We start from the raw sequence: 13,489 nt of genomic DNA, 5'->3' as shown, positions 1-13,489 counted from the left end.
TTAGGTTAGTGTGCTGAATAAAGTAGATTCCTTGTACCCACATGTTTTATTCTTTGTTTATTTCATGGTTGAGCATAGGTGGTTGGACTAAAACTGTCATTTCTGTGCGTTTATGGAGTTGTAAATAGGGAGATAGGACTAAAACTGCAAAAAAAAAAAAAAAAAACATATAGTTTAAGGACGATTTTATTCAATTTTAAAAAGATAGGACCATTTTCGTGAGTTGGTCAAAATGGTAAGACCAATAGTGTGATTAAACCTAAAAAAAAATGTGTAACTTTTGTAAAAGTTTAAAAACTGGAGCTTAAAGTATCCAAAGGGATGAAACTAGGAGAGGGAGAAGATCACCAAAAGTAATAAAAAGGAATATAAGTATTCAAAGGAAAACTAGTGGCATGAGACTTAGCAAAATACTATATGATATCCATATCTTTCAAAAAAAAAAAAAATTATATCCATATTGGAATTTGGAGCCTAACATTGTTCCAACAGAACTAACAGAATGAAAACATGGAATTTGAGTATTCAAATTAAAACGTGAATGATATTAGAACTTTGAAAGGGTTGCAACTTCTAAATTTGAGTTGCAAGGATCGAAACTTAATAAAACTATACAATCACTTAACACAAAACATAACACGTCTCTACTGCCTTAGCCATGTGTTATTTCATATGAAGCACTGACACACTTGAAACCGTCTCTGATTACACATTGACGCCAAAAATAGTTTGAGAAAATAAAAATGATTGAATATAATTATATATGTTGTTATCGTGTCTATATCTAACACTAAGACGTGTCACACGCCAGATATACCTTTAATCTAAAGTGTTTGTGTTACATATGACTTATTTCCCTTAGGTTGTTTATACATTTTTCACATATTTGGTAGCTATTGCAATGAGAGGGTTTTTTCTATGACAAGTAAAGCTAACAACTTCAGACATGTCCAAATCTTTCTCTGCAATTCCATCAGGCAATTTCCAATCAAAATGGTGAACAAGGTTTGCTAGCACCAATTCATTGACAGCAATAGCAAACAACACTCCAGGACAACCTCTCCTTCCTGCTCCAAATGGGATAAGTTCAAAATCAAATCCTTTGAAATCTATTGAACTGTTCAGAAACCTTTCTGGTTTAAACTCTAAAGGATGTTCCCAACTTGAAGGGTCTCTTGCAATAGCCCAAGCATTGATTATAACCTCTGTTCCAGCTTCAATGTCATAGCCGTTTAGTTTGATATCTTCCATTGATTTTCGAGGGACTAATAATGGAATAGGGACATGCAGGCGAAGAGTTTCTTTAATCACAGCCTTCAAGTAGTTCATGTTAACCAAATCCTTTTCAGTTACATGAGTTCTATTACCTACCACAGTTCTCACCTCATCTTGCAATTTATGCATCACTGTTTGGTGTCTTAACAGTTCTGTCATTGCCCATTCTAAGACTGTGTAGGTAGTATCAGTACCTGCAGCAAACATGTCCTGCAGAGAAAGTACAGTTTTATTTGCACCATGTAGTTACCAAACCTTACTAAATTCCCTATATCTTAAGACACTTGGTATGTGTTGATACTATAGTGACAAAAATTTATGTAAGTAAAAGTGAGTCAAATGAAAATTATTTATGTATGGATTCACGCCTACGTGAGCTAAATAATACATTTCAATTTGAATAGTTACGTTTGGATACAGAATATACAAATCTCAATACTAGATGCAAAATCAATTCTACTCGAATATAAGCAAATATATTGAAATCAAATTTACACAACATATTTAGTAAGTAATATAACTAAAATGGTATTCTTACCAGTAACAAACCCTTAATTGCAGTTCTATCAATTGAAAAGCCAGCAGCATTGCTCTTTTGAACTGAAAGCAAAATGTCCACAAAATCACTGGTTCCCTCACCAACATGTCCATCAGATCTACTACCACTGATGTGCTCCTCAATAACTTTCTCAAAAAATTCATCCAAATGTTTAGCCACTTTTTCTGCCTTGCTATAGAAACCATTAACCTTACCCAACCATTTAAGCCAAGGTATATAATCTCCTATAAAGAATGAACCCAACAACTCTCCAAACTCCAACATCAGCTCCGGCAATACCCCACCTTTTTCACCATATCTTTTTCCTAGAGCCACCCTACATGTTATATCATTAGTAATTGTAGAACACAACTCTGTTAAATTCACACAAGTATTCTTCTGTTGAATACTTTGCATCATTTTTGCAGTTTCTTCCTCTCTAACACGACGATAAGATTGAACCCTTTTGTTACTCAAAAGGTGTAACACACTAAGACTCCTTACTTGTCTCCAATACTCACCATATGCACAACTTGCTACACCTTTGGAACCATACAACATGATATCAAAGATTTTACGTTGTGGCCTATCAGAGAAGATCAAGTCATGAGTTTTCATTACCTGACTTGCTGCATCAGCTGAGGAAACTACAACCACTGGTACCTTCCCTAAATAAAGAAGCATTAGAGGACCATACTTGTGAGCTAAATCTTGGAGTGATCTGTGAGGGAATAAGCTAACTTGATGGAGATTACCAAGTAAAGGGAATCTTGGAGGTGAAGGTGGTAAGTGTTTTTTGGTGGCAGAATTGTTGAAATACCATTTGATGATGAACAGAAGAGAGAGTAAGAGTGGAAAGATAGTAAAGAAAAGCATAGGGAGTAATGAATAGAACCTTTCCTGTGAAAGAGAACTTGGCAGAAAAGTATACATGAGTTAAGCTGTGATTTTCTTTTGATGAGACTTTGATCTGTCTGTCTTTCTATTTAGGTGAAAATAATATGATCATTGTGAAGAGGTGCTATGTATTCTTTTTACCTTTTTTGACAACAGATTGATATGTATTATTTTTTTCGCATCTTAGCTTTTATACATTTTATTTGCAAATGGATAATGATGGAACAACCATTATTGATGGGTGACAACAAAATTCAAAGGCACATTAGTCATTAACAAACTTTATTGAAATTTCTCCAACAATCAAATTTGAGCACGTAATAGAATTATATCAAGTGGCAGCCCAAATGTCAAGCTAGTAAGCGAAAATAGACAAACTTTTCATGCTGACAACTGAAGTTTTGCGTTCTCGTGAACTGTACAATGTTTCGTTTGCATCAGTCACGTTAGACCATAACTTAGGTTGGACCAGAGCTGCATCAAAGGTTATATTTTCTTTGGTCAAACTTCTCCTTTGACATATACTCTAGTCCCTGTTACAAGCAAAAATCCAAATTTTTGGTTTATTGAATAAATGATGTATGTGCTATATACAATAGACCGCATATATCATTTATTAAATAAATTTTAAAAATGGATTTTTGCGTATATTAGTTTTAGCTTTTTTTTTATCAGTTATATTATTATTATTTTATCAGATATAGTTATAGATTATGCGTTCCAGTAATATTACAGTTTTACTTAAACTACGGGAACACAATTACAAGTTGTTGAAAAGATAGAGAAACTAAGGACGTGAGAACTTGAAATACAATATATGAACTTCTAATACAAGAATGTGAATGAATAAACAAAAAAATCAACAAAAAAAATTACAACTATTGATTACACACAGACTATGCTAGGAACGCATCCATCCTACTATTGATTTTTTTTGTATACAAGCATCTCCGTATCACCAGCATGGTGATATAAAATAAGAGTATATGCGTTGAGAACGGCATATAAAAGTTGGTCAAATTTTAATGAAATGAGCTGCAGTGATTCTATTTTTGCCTGAGTAGCAACAAATCCTAACGAAAGACGTGGCTGTACAGAATTTTCCATTCGATCTTTCACCGAATTCTACATGACTCGATGACCTCGCTAACAGTTTTATGAGTCTCTGGTGAAATCATGTCCAAAGACAGATGAAATTCCTGCAGATAAAGACAGGGTTATGAATTAAGAAGTGTTGTTGACGGAATGAACAAAAAATTTAGAAGGGGATCCCCAGGCATCTATTATGATTAAACAGGCCATCTTTACTTTTGACACTTTAGATGCAGATTTAAATTCCGCTATTCCCTCAATTGTGACTTCCAGACAAAATATATTACAAATGATGCAAACTATGTCAGTTCAAGTCAAATGCATGCTGTCAGCTAGTGTTGCAAATAATTTCATCAAGATGGTATGACTATTAATAATTTACCAACAGCTACATACCACAAATCTGTCCAACACAGGTACAAGACTTGCTAAGTTGTGATCTGGAAGATTGTCGGCAATTGCTACACGGATGCTCTTACTGTAGAACAAAAGGGTAAATTAGAGCCCTTAATATATGCGACAAAGCAAATTTAAACAAAAGGAACTGAAGATCAATAAGAAGTTCACCTTTCCGTGGAAAGAAATGCTAGAAGCAACGCAGAGTAAGCTTCCACAATCATTTTCTCAGCTTCCTTTTCACCTTGTAGAACAGCAGCAGGATCATTCTGCATAATGAAACACGAGATTAAGGGCTATTCATCAAGCGATAATCATGTACCATTAAGTGACATAAACAAGTCGGGAAGATTAGTTACAAATATACTGTTTTAAGGACATAATTTTGATTATTTCCAAACCAAAGTAGTAATTCTATTATACTCCTTGCTACTCCAAGCTTCCCCACCAACGCATCAAAAGAAGGAATACAAAATGTATATAACCGAAACAATGTGTGAAACAAGAATTCTAACGAAAAAATTGGAACATTGCAACCCACCAGTTCAAATTTTTTATCTTCCCCAGCTCCCGCCTCACTTTCACCCTGGTTAGCCAAGAAAATAGAGCATAATAATTGAATAACATCCCGCCGAACCTCCTGGTCCAAGCCTTCTGAAGAAGGTAGTAGAACGCTGGCTGCTGCAAGCCGTGATCTGCAAAGAAGAGTGACAAATCTTGAATGGGTATAAATAATACAAATACATTATAACGAGATGGACATTATAATGCCAAAGGTTATGATTAGTGGGAAATCATTCTATTCTTTCTATCTTATCATTATTAAATAAATCAAATAGATATGGGTCAATTTTAAATATTTGAAATACTGAGAGTTCTGGGACGTCGGTATAGCAGTAGTTGGAAGTCAGTATAGCAGTATAACGAGATAGACATTATTTTGTAATGCCGAAATATTGATGTTGAGCACATTGTCAACTCTACGTGATTAAAAAAAGGTTATGGAAGTCATTATATTCTATCTTATCATTAAATAAATCAAATAGGTTAAGAATGGGTCAATTTGAAATACTGAAAGAAGTTCTGGAATGTATAGCAGTAGCACTATGGCAGTAGTACGCAATTACAAAACAGCTATTAAAGAGCCAAAGAAGGTGAAATCTTGCCACATTTATAATTAGAAAAAACATGAATAAGAGCATAATTCAGATGTACGGCATCCATATAAAGATAAATAGAGACTTGATGAGAAATTTCCTACGGTTGAAAGTTGAAACAGTTGAAATATCCATAACATATTAAGAATGGAGTATCATTTACAAGGAAGTTAATAGAATGGTTGGCCATGCAGAGTGAAGAACAGTTTCTTCCTCAGGAAATGGAGTCCTATGGTCTTCTTTTATTTTTGGTCATTTATCCAAGGAGTATATCTTCAGCAATAGCTGTTTCCATTTACTATAGCCATATACGATTGTAACAGGGAATTCTCCCTTTGTTTCTGTTATTTCCGTAGAAACGCGATACAACAGTTCAGTTCTTTTTTACTGGTTGAGACCCTATCACACACACAGACACAGAACCACATAGGTATCTAAATACATTTTTCCTGTACAACTGTTCAAATTTAATATTAATGTATACCTAAGACCAAAAAAAACTAAAATCTTGAGTATATAACATCATTAGTTCACAATCAACTTCTAGTCCAGAAACCGATAAAATTACCTGTTACGACCATCCTTCTCAACCAGATTTACAAGCAAGCCCAGAATAGCAACAAGAAAATCCAACTCGTGGTCAGTTAGATGCCTATCACATAGATGGTCTTTTTCAGTTCTCAAGGGATTTTCTTTTATCTGAGCAAAGGATGACGGTGAGCTGAAAGAAGGGAAATGACCAGCAATTAACATAGACATAGCCTCCAATCCTCCATGGGTAGCAATTAATTGACAGCCAATAGGGTTGTCGTTAGTCAAATTCATCAACACCTACAACAAGACAACACAAGTTAGAGTATATATCAGTGCATATCTGATAGGCATTGAATAGGAGAAAGGGTATATGAGAGAGGATGTAAGGCAAGGGAAGGAACTGACTGAAGATGTAACTAAGTTCCTACAATCAGAAATGGGTCAGAATTAGATAGGAAGTTAATTACTCATTCAGAGTTGGTTAGAGGGGTGAGGTGCTCTTCCTTTCACCTTGGGCATACTTGCATTCATTTCTGGCCACACTGACCAGAGATTCACTAAATATCAGCTTAGCAGAATCTTATTCCTTCCCATTTGTTTCTTGTTCTTTCTCTTTTAATACCGGTTGAGAAGCATACTTGTATTCCCTTCTGATTTACATTGTCCGGAGATTCACTGAATAACAGTTTAGTGGGTTTGTAATTCCTATACCCTAACTAGTAACTATTTTATTCATTGTTTGTTCTCTGTCCCTTTCAATCAATACTGAGTCTATCAACATATGACTTATTCGCAAGAAAAAACCTGATAGGAGCTATTGCGGAAAAATAAATAATGAGGGACAATAAGAGACCTTCTTTTTTTTTTGAGAGATGACAATAAGAGACCTGTATACACTAGTTCTACATATAGGCATATCAGTATACATTAGCAAACCAATACGTCCAGCAGATATTTATCTAAAGTATTAGTATAATGTATAACATTAACATAGAAAACTGAAGGTTGCAACTACACATGAAACATGGATAACTACATATAATCTGACAGGTAACCAAATCACCTTCACTTAATAATCCATAATTTTATGAGAAGACATTAACATAAATGATACGTGATAAACTAAATCCAGTAAAATACCTTGACAGCAGTAAGGAGGCAATCAGTTAGAAGGCTGGAATCTTCATAACTTATATCAGAACTGGAACAATTGATATTCCCGTCACTTAACTCTTCTTGAATCATTTTGGTTTGCGATTGACGTTCATTTTCAAATTCTCTATTTGCATCCTTATGTTTTTTAGAATGAGTTGTGTTTTGTTTCCCCGATAGTAGGTCCCACTTAGAGGGCGCAATATCATCCTCGTCAAATGCAAAGGGGTCTTGGCTATCTTCCAGGATTACAACCGGTGTACGTTCCGTAAAGTGAACATTCTTCCTCGAACTACTTAGGGACGTGGACTTTTTACAGAAAGAACTCTTTGATAAGCCACTGTCATCCTCATCAAATGCATATGGATCTTGGCTATCTTCCAAGATTACAACCGGGGTACCTTTCATAAACTGAACATTCTTCCTGGAACTATTTTGGGTCATAGATTTTTTACAGTACGAACTCTTTGATATACCACTGTCATCCTCATCAAATGCAAAGGGATCGTGGCTATCTTCCAAGACTACAACAGAAGCACCTTCAGTAAAGTGAACATTCTTCCTGGAACTATTTTGGGTCATGGGCTTTTTACAGTATGAACTCTTTGATAAACTACTGCAAGAACCAGATGTGGATGAATTGATCCTCATCTTTAGTGAGTATGTATCAGTGGTTGATGTGCTGGGAGTTTCAGAAACCGAGAGTGATCTTTCCAACCGAGCACATGTCAATAGTTGGGTGTTATGAGAAAGGTTAGAATTCTTAATAGAAGAGGCCCTCTCCAGACCATTGTAACTCCTACTGGAACTAATGGATATAGGTTTATTCTCTGCAAATTCAAATGGTAAGAGCATTCAAAAAATCCGAAGAAAAACTTATGTATGTGTTAGCAAGCATATCAAAATTTAAATGATTTGCCATGACTATTTTAACTTTTAGAAGCTAGAACACAGCTAAAGCTTAGCATAACCCAAATAATTCGGGAGACTAAGTATAGAACACATTTAAACACAAGATACTACAATGGTAGTTATTCAATAAATCACCACACCCTGAATAAACAATCTGTGAGTTTATTTGTAATGGCGTTGCTCACTTATTTCAGATTAAAAGAATTTCTTTCCAACAGAGACAGTAAAATCAAATCAAGGGTTATCCTTCCCTCTTATATTCTCATTCCCCAAACCAAATTACCACCTCCCAGTATTCCTTGCAAGCCCAGTATTCACCCTGGAGTAAAAATGAATTAACATGAACTTTCTCTTTATTTACAACTCTAAACGCCTCGCCTGTGCGTGTTTATCCTTTCAATTCCCATCCTCTTCTGAGTACATATACCTCAGTAATAAGCGCTATCACTCAATCGGCACATTTTTTTGCATGTTAATGAAAAGGCAGAAAGAACTAACAAGTGTACCCACCTAAAAAACAATTGAAGCAATAGTTCCTATCTAGAAGAAAAGATAAGAGTATAAAGGATTTGCAGTGATTTGGAAAACTTACACATAGAACTCTAGCACATCTAACTATGATCAGAAAACAAGAGTTTCAAGACCAGCTTATAAAAATCTAGTACCTTTATAGTCTCTTAGCTGATCCAGTTCAGAATCATCGCTGACCATAATGTAAGGGTCGTTAAGCTTGTTATCAACGGACACAGGAGAGGCACTCCGGCGTAAACATAGATCTAGAAAATAATAGTTATTGGCACAAATGAGAAAGGGAAGAACTATGATCCAACTGAAAAGGAAGCTAATAAAATCATGATTACTGAGAATAAAATTATTAAATAAGGAAGGCAGAAAGCCAGAAATTACCCGTGTATGATCATTACCTGAGAGCATTTTTATGACAATTATAATCAGCTCCGTAAACGACAACGGGGTTGCCTTGGGACTCAATTTTCCTTTCATTCCAAGCAAATGAGTCTGTAACGAGAAAGTATAAGAATAAGGTTGATAAATTAACAAGTTCACCAAGCTACAAATGCACCAAAAATTGCAGTATGCATTATGCAATACAGATGAAAAGTCACATGCAAAATCCAAGGCAATAGAAACTAAATAAAAAAAATAAAATAAAAACATTTTATAAGGGGTAAAGAAACATGCCAACCTGGTTGTCTTTGCTTAGGAAAGTAGCATTTTCCATTATCTTCAGGCACTTAAGAAGCAAGGTTAGGCTCTTTAGACGTTTTTCATTTCTCAAATCTTTGGTAGACAGAGAACTGTAGTCCTTCCAATTCTGAAAGACAAATCCATGGATTTAAAAAAAAAAATCATTATTGAAGGATGCAAATATAAAAGAATTGGCGATGGATTGACAAAGTACAATATCACATCTCAAAGCAAGAAATACCCATCAGAAAATGCTCTCCCTGTTATAGACTGTATCAATTCATGTCTACTGCAGTTTGCAAATATAGTAAATCGTATATTATATTGAACTTGAACTAACATACAAGCTCACACCTTCAGATCTGAATGACAATTCATAGTGACGTCAAATACTGCATCAAGTCCTCCATGCTCCCTTAATTTTTCCTTAAAATTGCCACCAGTCTTCCGTACAGCACCAGATGTTTCTGAACACAAGTATTTCCCCCATAACATAACATTCAAACAAATATAAATAAATCAGTAGAAGATTCAATACAGAAGTTCCATAGAATAATGTGTACAGTCAGCTGGACCACAGAAGAATATTGATGTATGCATGTGTTACTTATTGATCAACTACAAGTATCATAAACTTATAATTTGCATGTGGAGAAAGTGTCCAACAGAACATAATTTACATGTCAAAAATGTAAGTTTTTGATTAATTTACGCGCGGACAATATATATATATATTGTCATGCCAGATTCCATCAAATTAAGCTTCCCTATACATGAAATTTTATAATTTTCAATATCAGGATGGCACCTTCAGAAACTGAGAAGATGTAATAGTAACAAGCCTGATTACAAAATCTCTTTACTAATGAGTTCTAAACCATTAACATTGTTATACTTTCGCACAACAAAAACAGCATTAGCATTAGAAGAAGCAGGTAAGAGGGAAAAGAACATATTTCGAAATGATACAGGCAAAAAAAGGGTTGAATTAAATGTTCTGTACCATCAAGAGAAATGGCAGATAAACAAGCCTTCTCCATAGTCAGCAATGTTAACCATTTTGGGCATAACTCTGGCCTCTCAATCTGACTGTTATTCTGACATGTTGCTTTTAGCTCTTTGCAATTAATTAGAACTTCTTGGACTCTAGAAAAAACTGCAATGGAACTGGAGTCAAATTTTGACGTTGTTTTTTTTAGCATGTCATCATTCTGCCGCAATGATAGAAGTTTCGAGCCAAGACTTGGTGCTTTGTCTTTCATAGTTGTGGATACAATTGGTCTTAACAACTTGATTAGAAATTTAACACAACAAGGTGATTCAAGGAGATGATCATCTTGACCCTGAGACAAAAGCATAGCCAGTAAAAATAAAGGAAAATAGTGAACATGTATATTGATAAATTAGACTCCAAGTCGAGTATCAGAACAGAACTATATGCCACTGGACAATAACTGCAGAAATCGAAATGCAAAATTAAAAAAATAATAACTATGGAATGTATGATTCTGAAACAATTTTAATCATATAATAATTTCAATTATAAATTATTGACTATTGATTATTCCCATTTTGTCATTCAAATGGACATCACTTGTGGTAAACAAATGGAAAAATAATTGGGTACTGTGTATTTTTGAAATGTGCATGCCCAACAAAAATAGATTATCAGGTATTTTTAAAATTGAGAAGTCTATAACAAATAAAGAAAGCAACCATACATCAATATCACTGTTCTTTAAAACTCAGAATCACACCATTGAGGAGTACTAAGATTTCTTTCAGATGTAGAATCAAACAAGTGGAGAGAGAGAGAGAGAGAGAGAGAGAGAGAGAGCAAAAGAATCCAAAAAAAACTTATCATTAATTAAAATTACAGTATAACATTCATTTCATTTCATACTGGAAAAAAAATGAAGACTTTCTACCTTTAACGGAATTCAAAACAACTTACATCACTGGTTAAAATGTAGAAAAGGGTTGCAGCTGCAAGATTGCTGGGAGAATCATCAAGGCTGAGACCCAAAATTCCATCAACTATTGTCTTTGCCATCCTATAAATAAAGCATAAATAATAATTGGTATTTGATCAGCTAAACATTCATACTGGTAAAATTTCTATATGAGAGAGCGAGTTCAAAATTCCAATCTAAAACAAAGAAACTAACAACATTAAAACAATTTAAAATTTTAAAATTTAAACGCAAGCCCAAATTTAAAATTCAAAATTCAAGATTTTGAATAAACCCCAACAAAGAAACACAACACAAAAGAAGAAATTCAAACAAAACGCAAGATACGTTAAAATTCAAAAGATTTAGTGAAAAATCTCCATACCCTTGAGAACGAAGAAGCCTTCTTTGCTGTGTTGTGGCACAAATTGACAAAAGAGAAACCAAACTAGCCCTTCTGATCCGAATCGGTTGACCTTTCCGAAGCCCATCAAGAGCGAAATTAACCTCATCATTTTGCTCCATCATCTCCCCAAACTCCTGCGCCTCCATCAACGTCGACGTCGCCGGATACGAGAATCCGTTTTTTGTGGATGCGTTTTTTGCCCTCTTTGGCTCCCGGCGACAGCCGTAACCAAAATCGTCGATTGAATTGGGGTCGGAATCGAAGAAAGACCACTGAGAGGAAGAATCTTGAGAAGAGAAAGCGAAATCGGGGTAGAGTGGGTCTTGGGATTGGGATTGGGAAAGGGAAAGGGAGTCTGATACGTCGTCGTTTAGGGAAGAGGATGAATACGTTCCGGTAATTGATGGTTTGCGGCGATTGTATGTGCGAACAATCATTTTGAAATCGGAGATCGGTGGTTTACGGTGGGTTGTGTGGTGGTTGGTGGCGGCTATGTTGATGAATTTCGATTTGGCATTTTTCGACAAGATGAGGGCTTTTTCGGAAATTCAACAAAAAGAAAAGGAAGAATGAGAAATTTTCAGGTTTCTGAGCTGAACGAAGAATTCGAAGAACAAGAAGAAGAAGAATTGAAAGAAAGAATTGAGAAAATTTGAAATTTGAGTGTTATGAAATTGTGTGCAATTTGTGGGTCAGTGCAGTGTTTTTCTAACTGGTAGGTAACATACGATACGATGAGGAGGCTTGTTTCGTTATTTTGAACTTTTGATTCGGTTGAGAATGTTGTTGACAGATTGCATAAGGCTCTGTTATACAAGTAATTTACTGAAATGTTCTTTGATAGTTAATAACTATCGTGGTAAACTTCGGCGGTAAACTATCGATAAGTGTAAAAATATGCATGAGTATAATACTGCAATTGTTTGAAACGTACTAAAGTATTGATTGAAACATTGAAAATCAATAAATATTATTAATGATAATTTATGGTTTTTATCAACAAAAAAAAAAAATAGGTTTGAGGTTTCCTCGGCAGTTACTGCCGAAGTTTTTAATTTTCCTCGATAGTTTACTGTCGAAGTTTTCCTCGGCAGTTAACTGCAGCCGGTTCCATAATTCGGCAGTTAACTGCCGATAGGCATTTGGGTAAATTACTCTTGTTTCTCAACCAATAAATATGTGTCAGCAGAAATTCTCAAAACACTTTTTGTCACTACAGTAACTACTTAATATCAGGATTTTAATTTTCAACAAACTTTTTAAAATTTCCTAAAAAAAAAAAACTAACTTTTTAAACAGATTTTTTTTTTACAAAATAAACTAATTAAAGAGTTATATTTTCAACGTTTTTTTAAATAAAATTAATATAGCCTCCAAACGTAAATATTTATCTTTATGTATTTTTATTAGGAAAATGTTATTTTAATTTTTTCCGAGCATGTAAACAAAACCAATAAGCTTTTTTTTTTGTGAACTTATCTCATTTGTCAAGGACGTTGCATAATATATGCATGGGCTAAGTTCGAACCTCACGCACCCCACTTTTAACTTATTCACATTTAAAATATGTGAGCTCCAGTCACTAATTTGCTTAATAAAAAATAAAACCAGTGTTTTTTATCAATAGGAGAACAAAAATAACTGACAATTAATTTAAAACGGCGGTAGTAAAATGGACAAAGAAAAAAGAACATTGTTGTGTTCTTGCATTTCTTCCTTGACATGGCTCATAATAAATGGCAATTCTCAATTAAGAAAACACTCTTTCTTACGAATGAATTGAGTGGAGAAACACAAGAGTAAATTGTGGTTGTACGGTGCATCTAACCATGATTAGACATGTTGTTAGTCATGAGTGCCATCATTGCCCACATTTTCTAATTGACCCTGAATTCTTTCCGCACTAGCACCTTGTTTGCTTATAGGTTGTTGTCGGGTTGGGATAATGCAGTCGGTTCACCAAAGGTTGCTG

General features: G+C 34.6%; 2 protein-coding genes across 2 annotated transcripts; both read right to left on the bottom strand.

Annotated features, from left to right (window-relative positions):
- Positions 1-634: 634 nt before the first annotated feature.
- On the bottom strand, positions 635-2,798 carry LOC25493193 (cytochrome P450 736A117). The gene is made up of 2 exons (XM_013601617.3): positions 1,814-2,798; positions 635-1,485 (listed from the first exon to the last, which is right to left on the bottom strand). Exons 1-2 carry the CDS (start codon positions 2,744-2,746, stop codon positions 868-870), a joined length of 1,551 nt encoding a protein of 516 aa, XP_013457071.3. The 5' UTR covers positions 2,747-2,798; the 3' UTR covers positions 635-867.
- Positions 2,799-3,478: 680 nt separating this feature from the next.
- On the bottom strand, positions 3,479-12,300 carry LOC25493192 (wings apart-like protein 2). Its single transcript, XM_013601616.3, has 13 exons — positions 11,497-12,300; positions 11,114-11,213; positions 10,163-10,502; positions 9,514-9,626; positions 9,158-9,286; positions 8,877-8,970; positions 8,619-8,729; positions 7,030-7,871; positions 5,924-6,186; positions 4,740-4,893; positions 4,370-4,467; positions 4,199-4,280; positions 3,479-3,909 (listed from the first exon to the last, which is right to left on the bottom strand). Exons 1-13 carry the CDS (start codon positions 11,952-11,954, stop codon positions 3,826-3,828), a joined length of 2,868 nt encoding a protein of 955 aa, XP_013457070.1. The 5' UTR covers positions 11,955-12,300; the 3' UTR covers positions 3,479-3,825.
- Positions 12,301-13,489: the final 1,189 nt, after the last annotated feature.

Source organism: Medicago truncatula, chromosome 4, assembly GCF_003473485.1.
Source record: "Medicago truncatula cultivar Jemalong A17 chromosome 4, MtrunA17r5.0-ANR, whole genome shotgun sequence".
NCBI lineage: Eukaryota > Viridiplantae > Streptophyta > Magnoliopsida > Fabales > Fabaceae > Medicago > Medicago truncatula.
Note: the sequence above shows the minus strand (reverse complement) of the source record. Positions and strands in the feature narration are given on the sequence as shown.

Excerpts from the sequence above, each read along its gene's own strand:
- LOC25493192 (XM_013601616.3), bottom strand. The coding sequence starts at position 11,954 with ATGATTGTTCGCACATACAATCGCCGCAAACCATCAATTACCGGAACG. Across the intron at positions 9,287-9,513 it reads ATTGTCATTCAGATCTGAAG|AATTGGAAGGACTACAGTTC; the intron begins GTGTGAGCTTGT and ends TTTGTCTTTCAG. Across the intron at positions 4,468-4,739 it reads AAGATAAAAAATTTGAACTG|AATGATCCTGCTGCTGTTCT; the intron begins GTGGGTTGCAAT and ends TTCATTATGCAG.
- LOC25493193 (XM_013601617.3), bottom strand. The coding sequence starts at position 2,746 with ATGTATACTTTTCTGCCAAGTTCTCTTTCACAGGAAAGGTTCTATTCA. Across the intron at positions 1,486-1,813 it reads CAATTAAGGGTTTGTTACTG|GACATGTTTGCTGCAGGTAC; the intron begins GTAAGAATACCA and ends CTTTCTCTGCAG.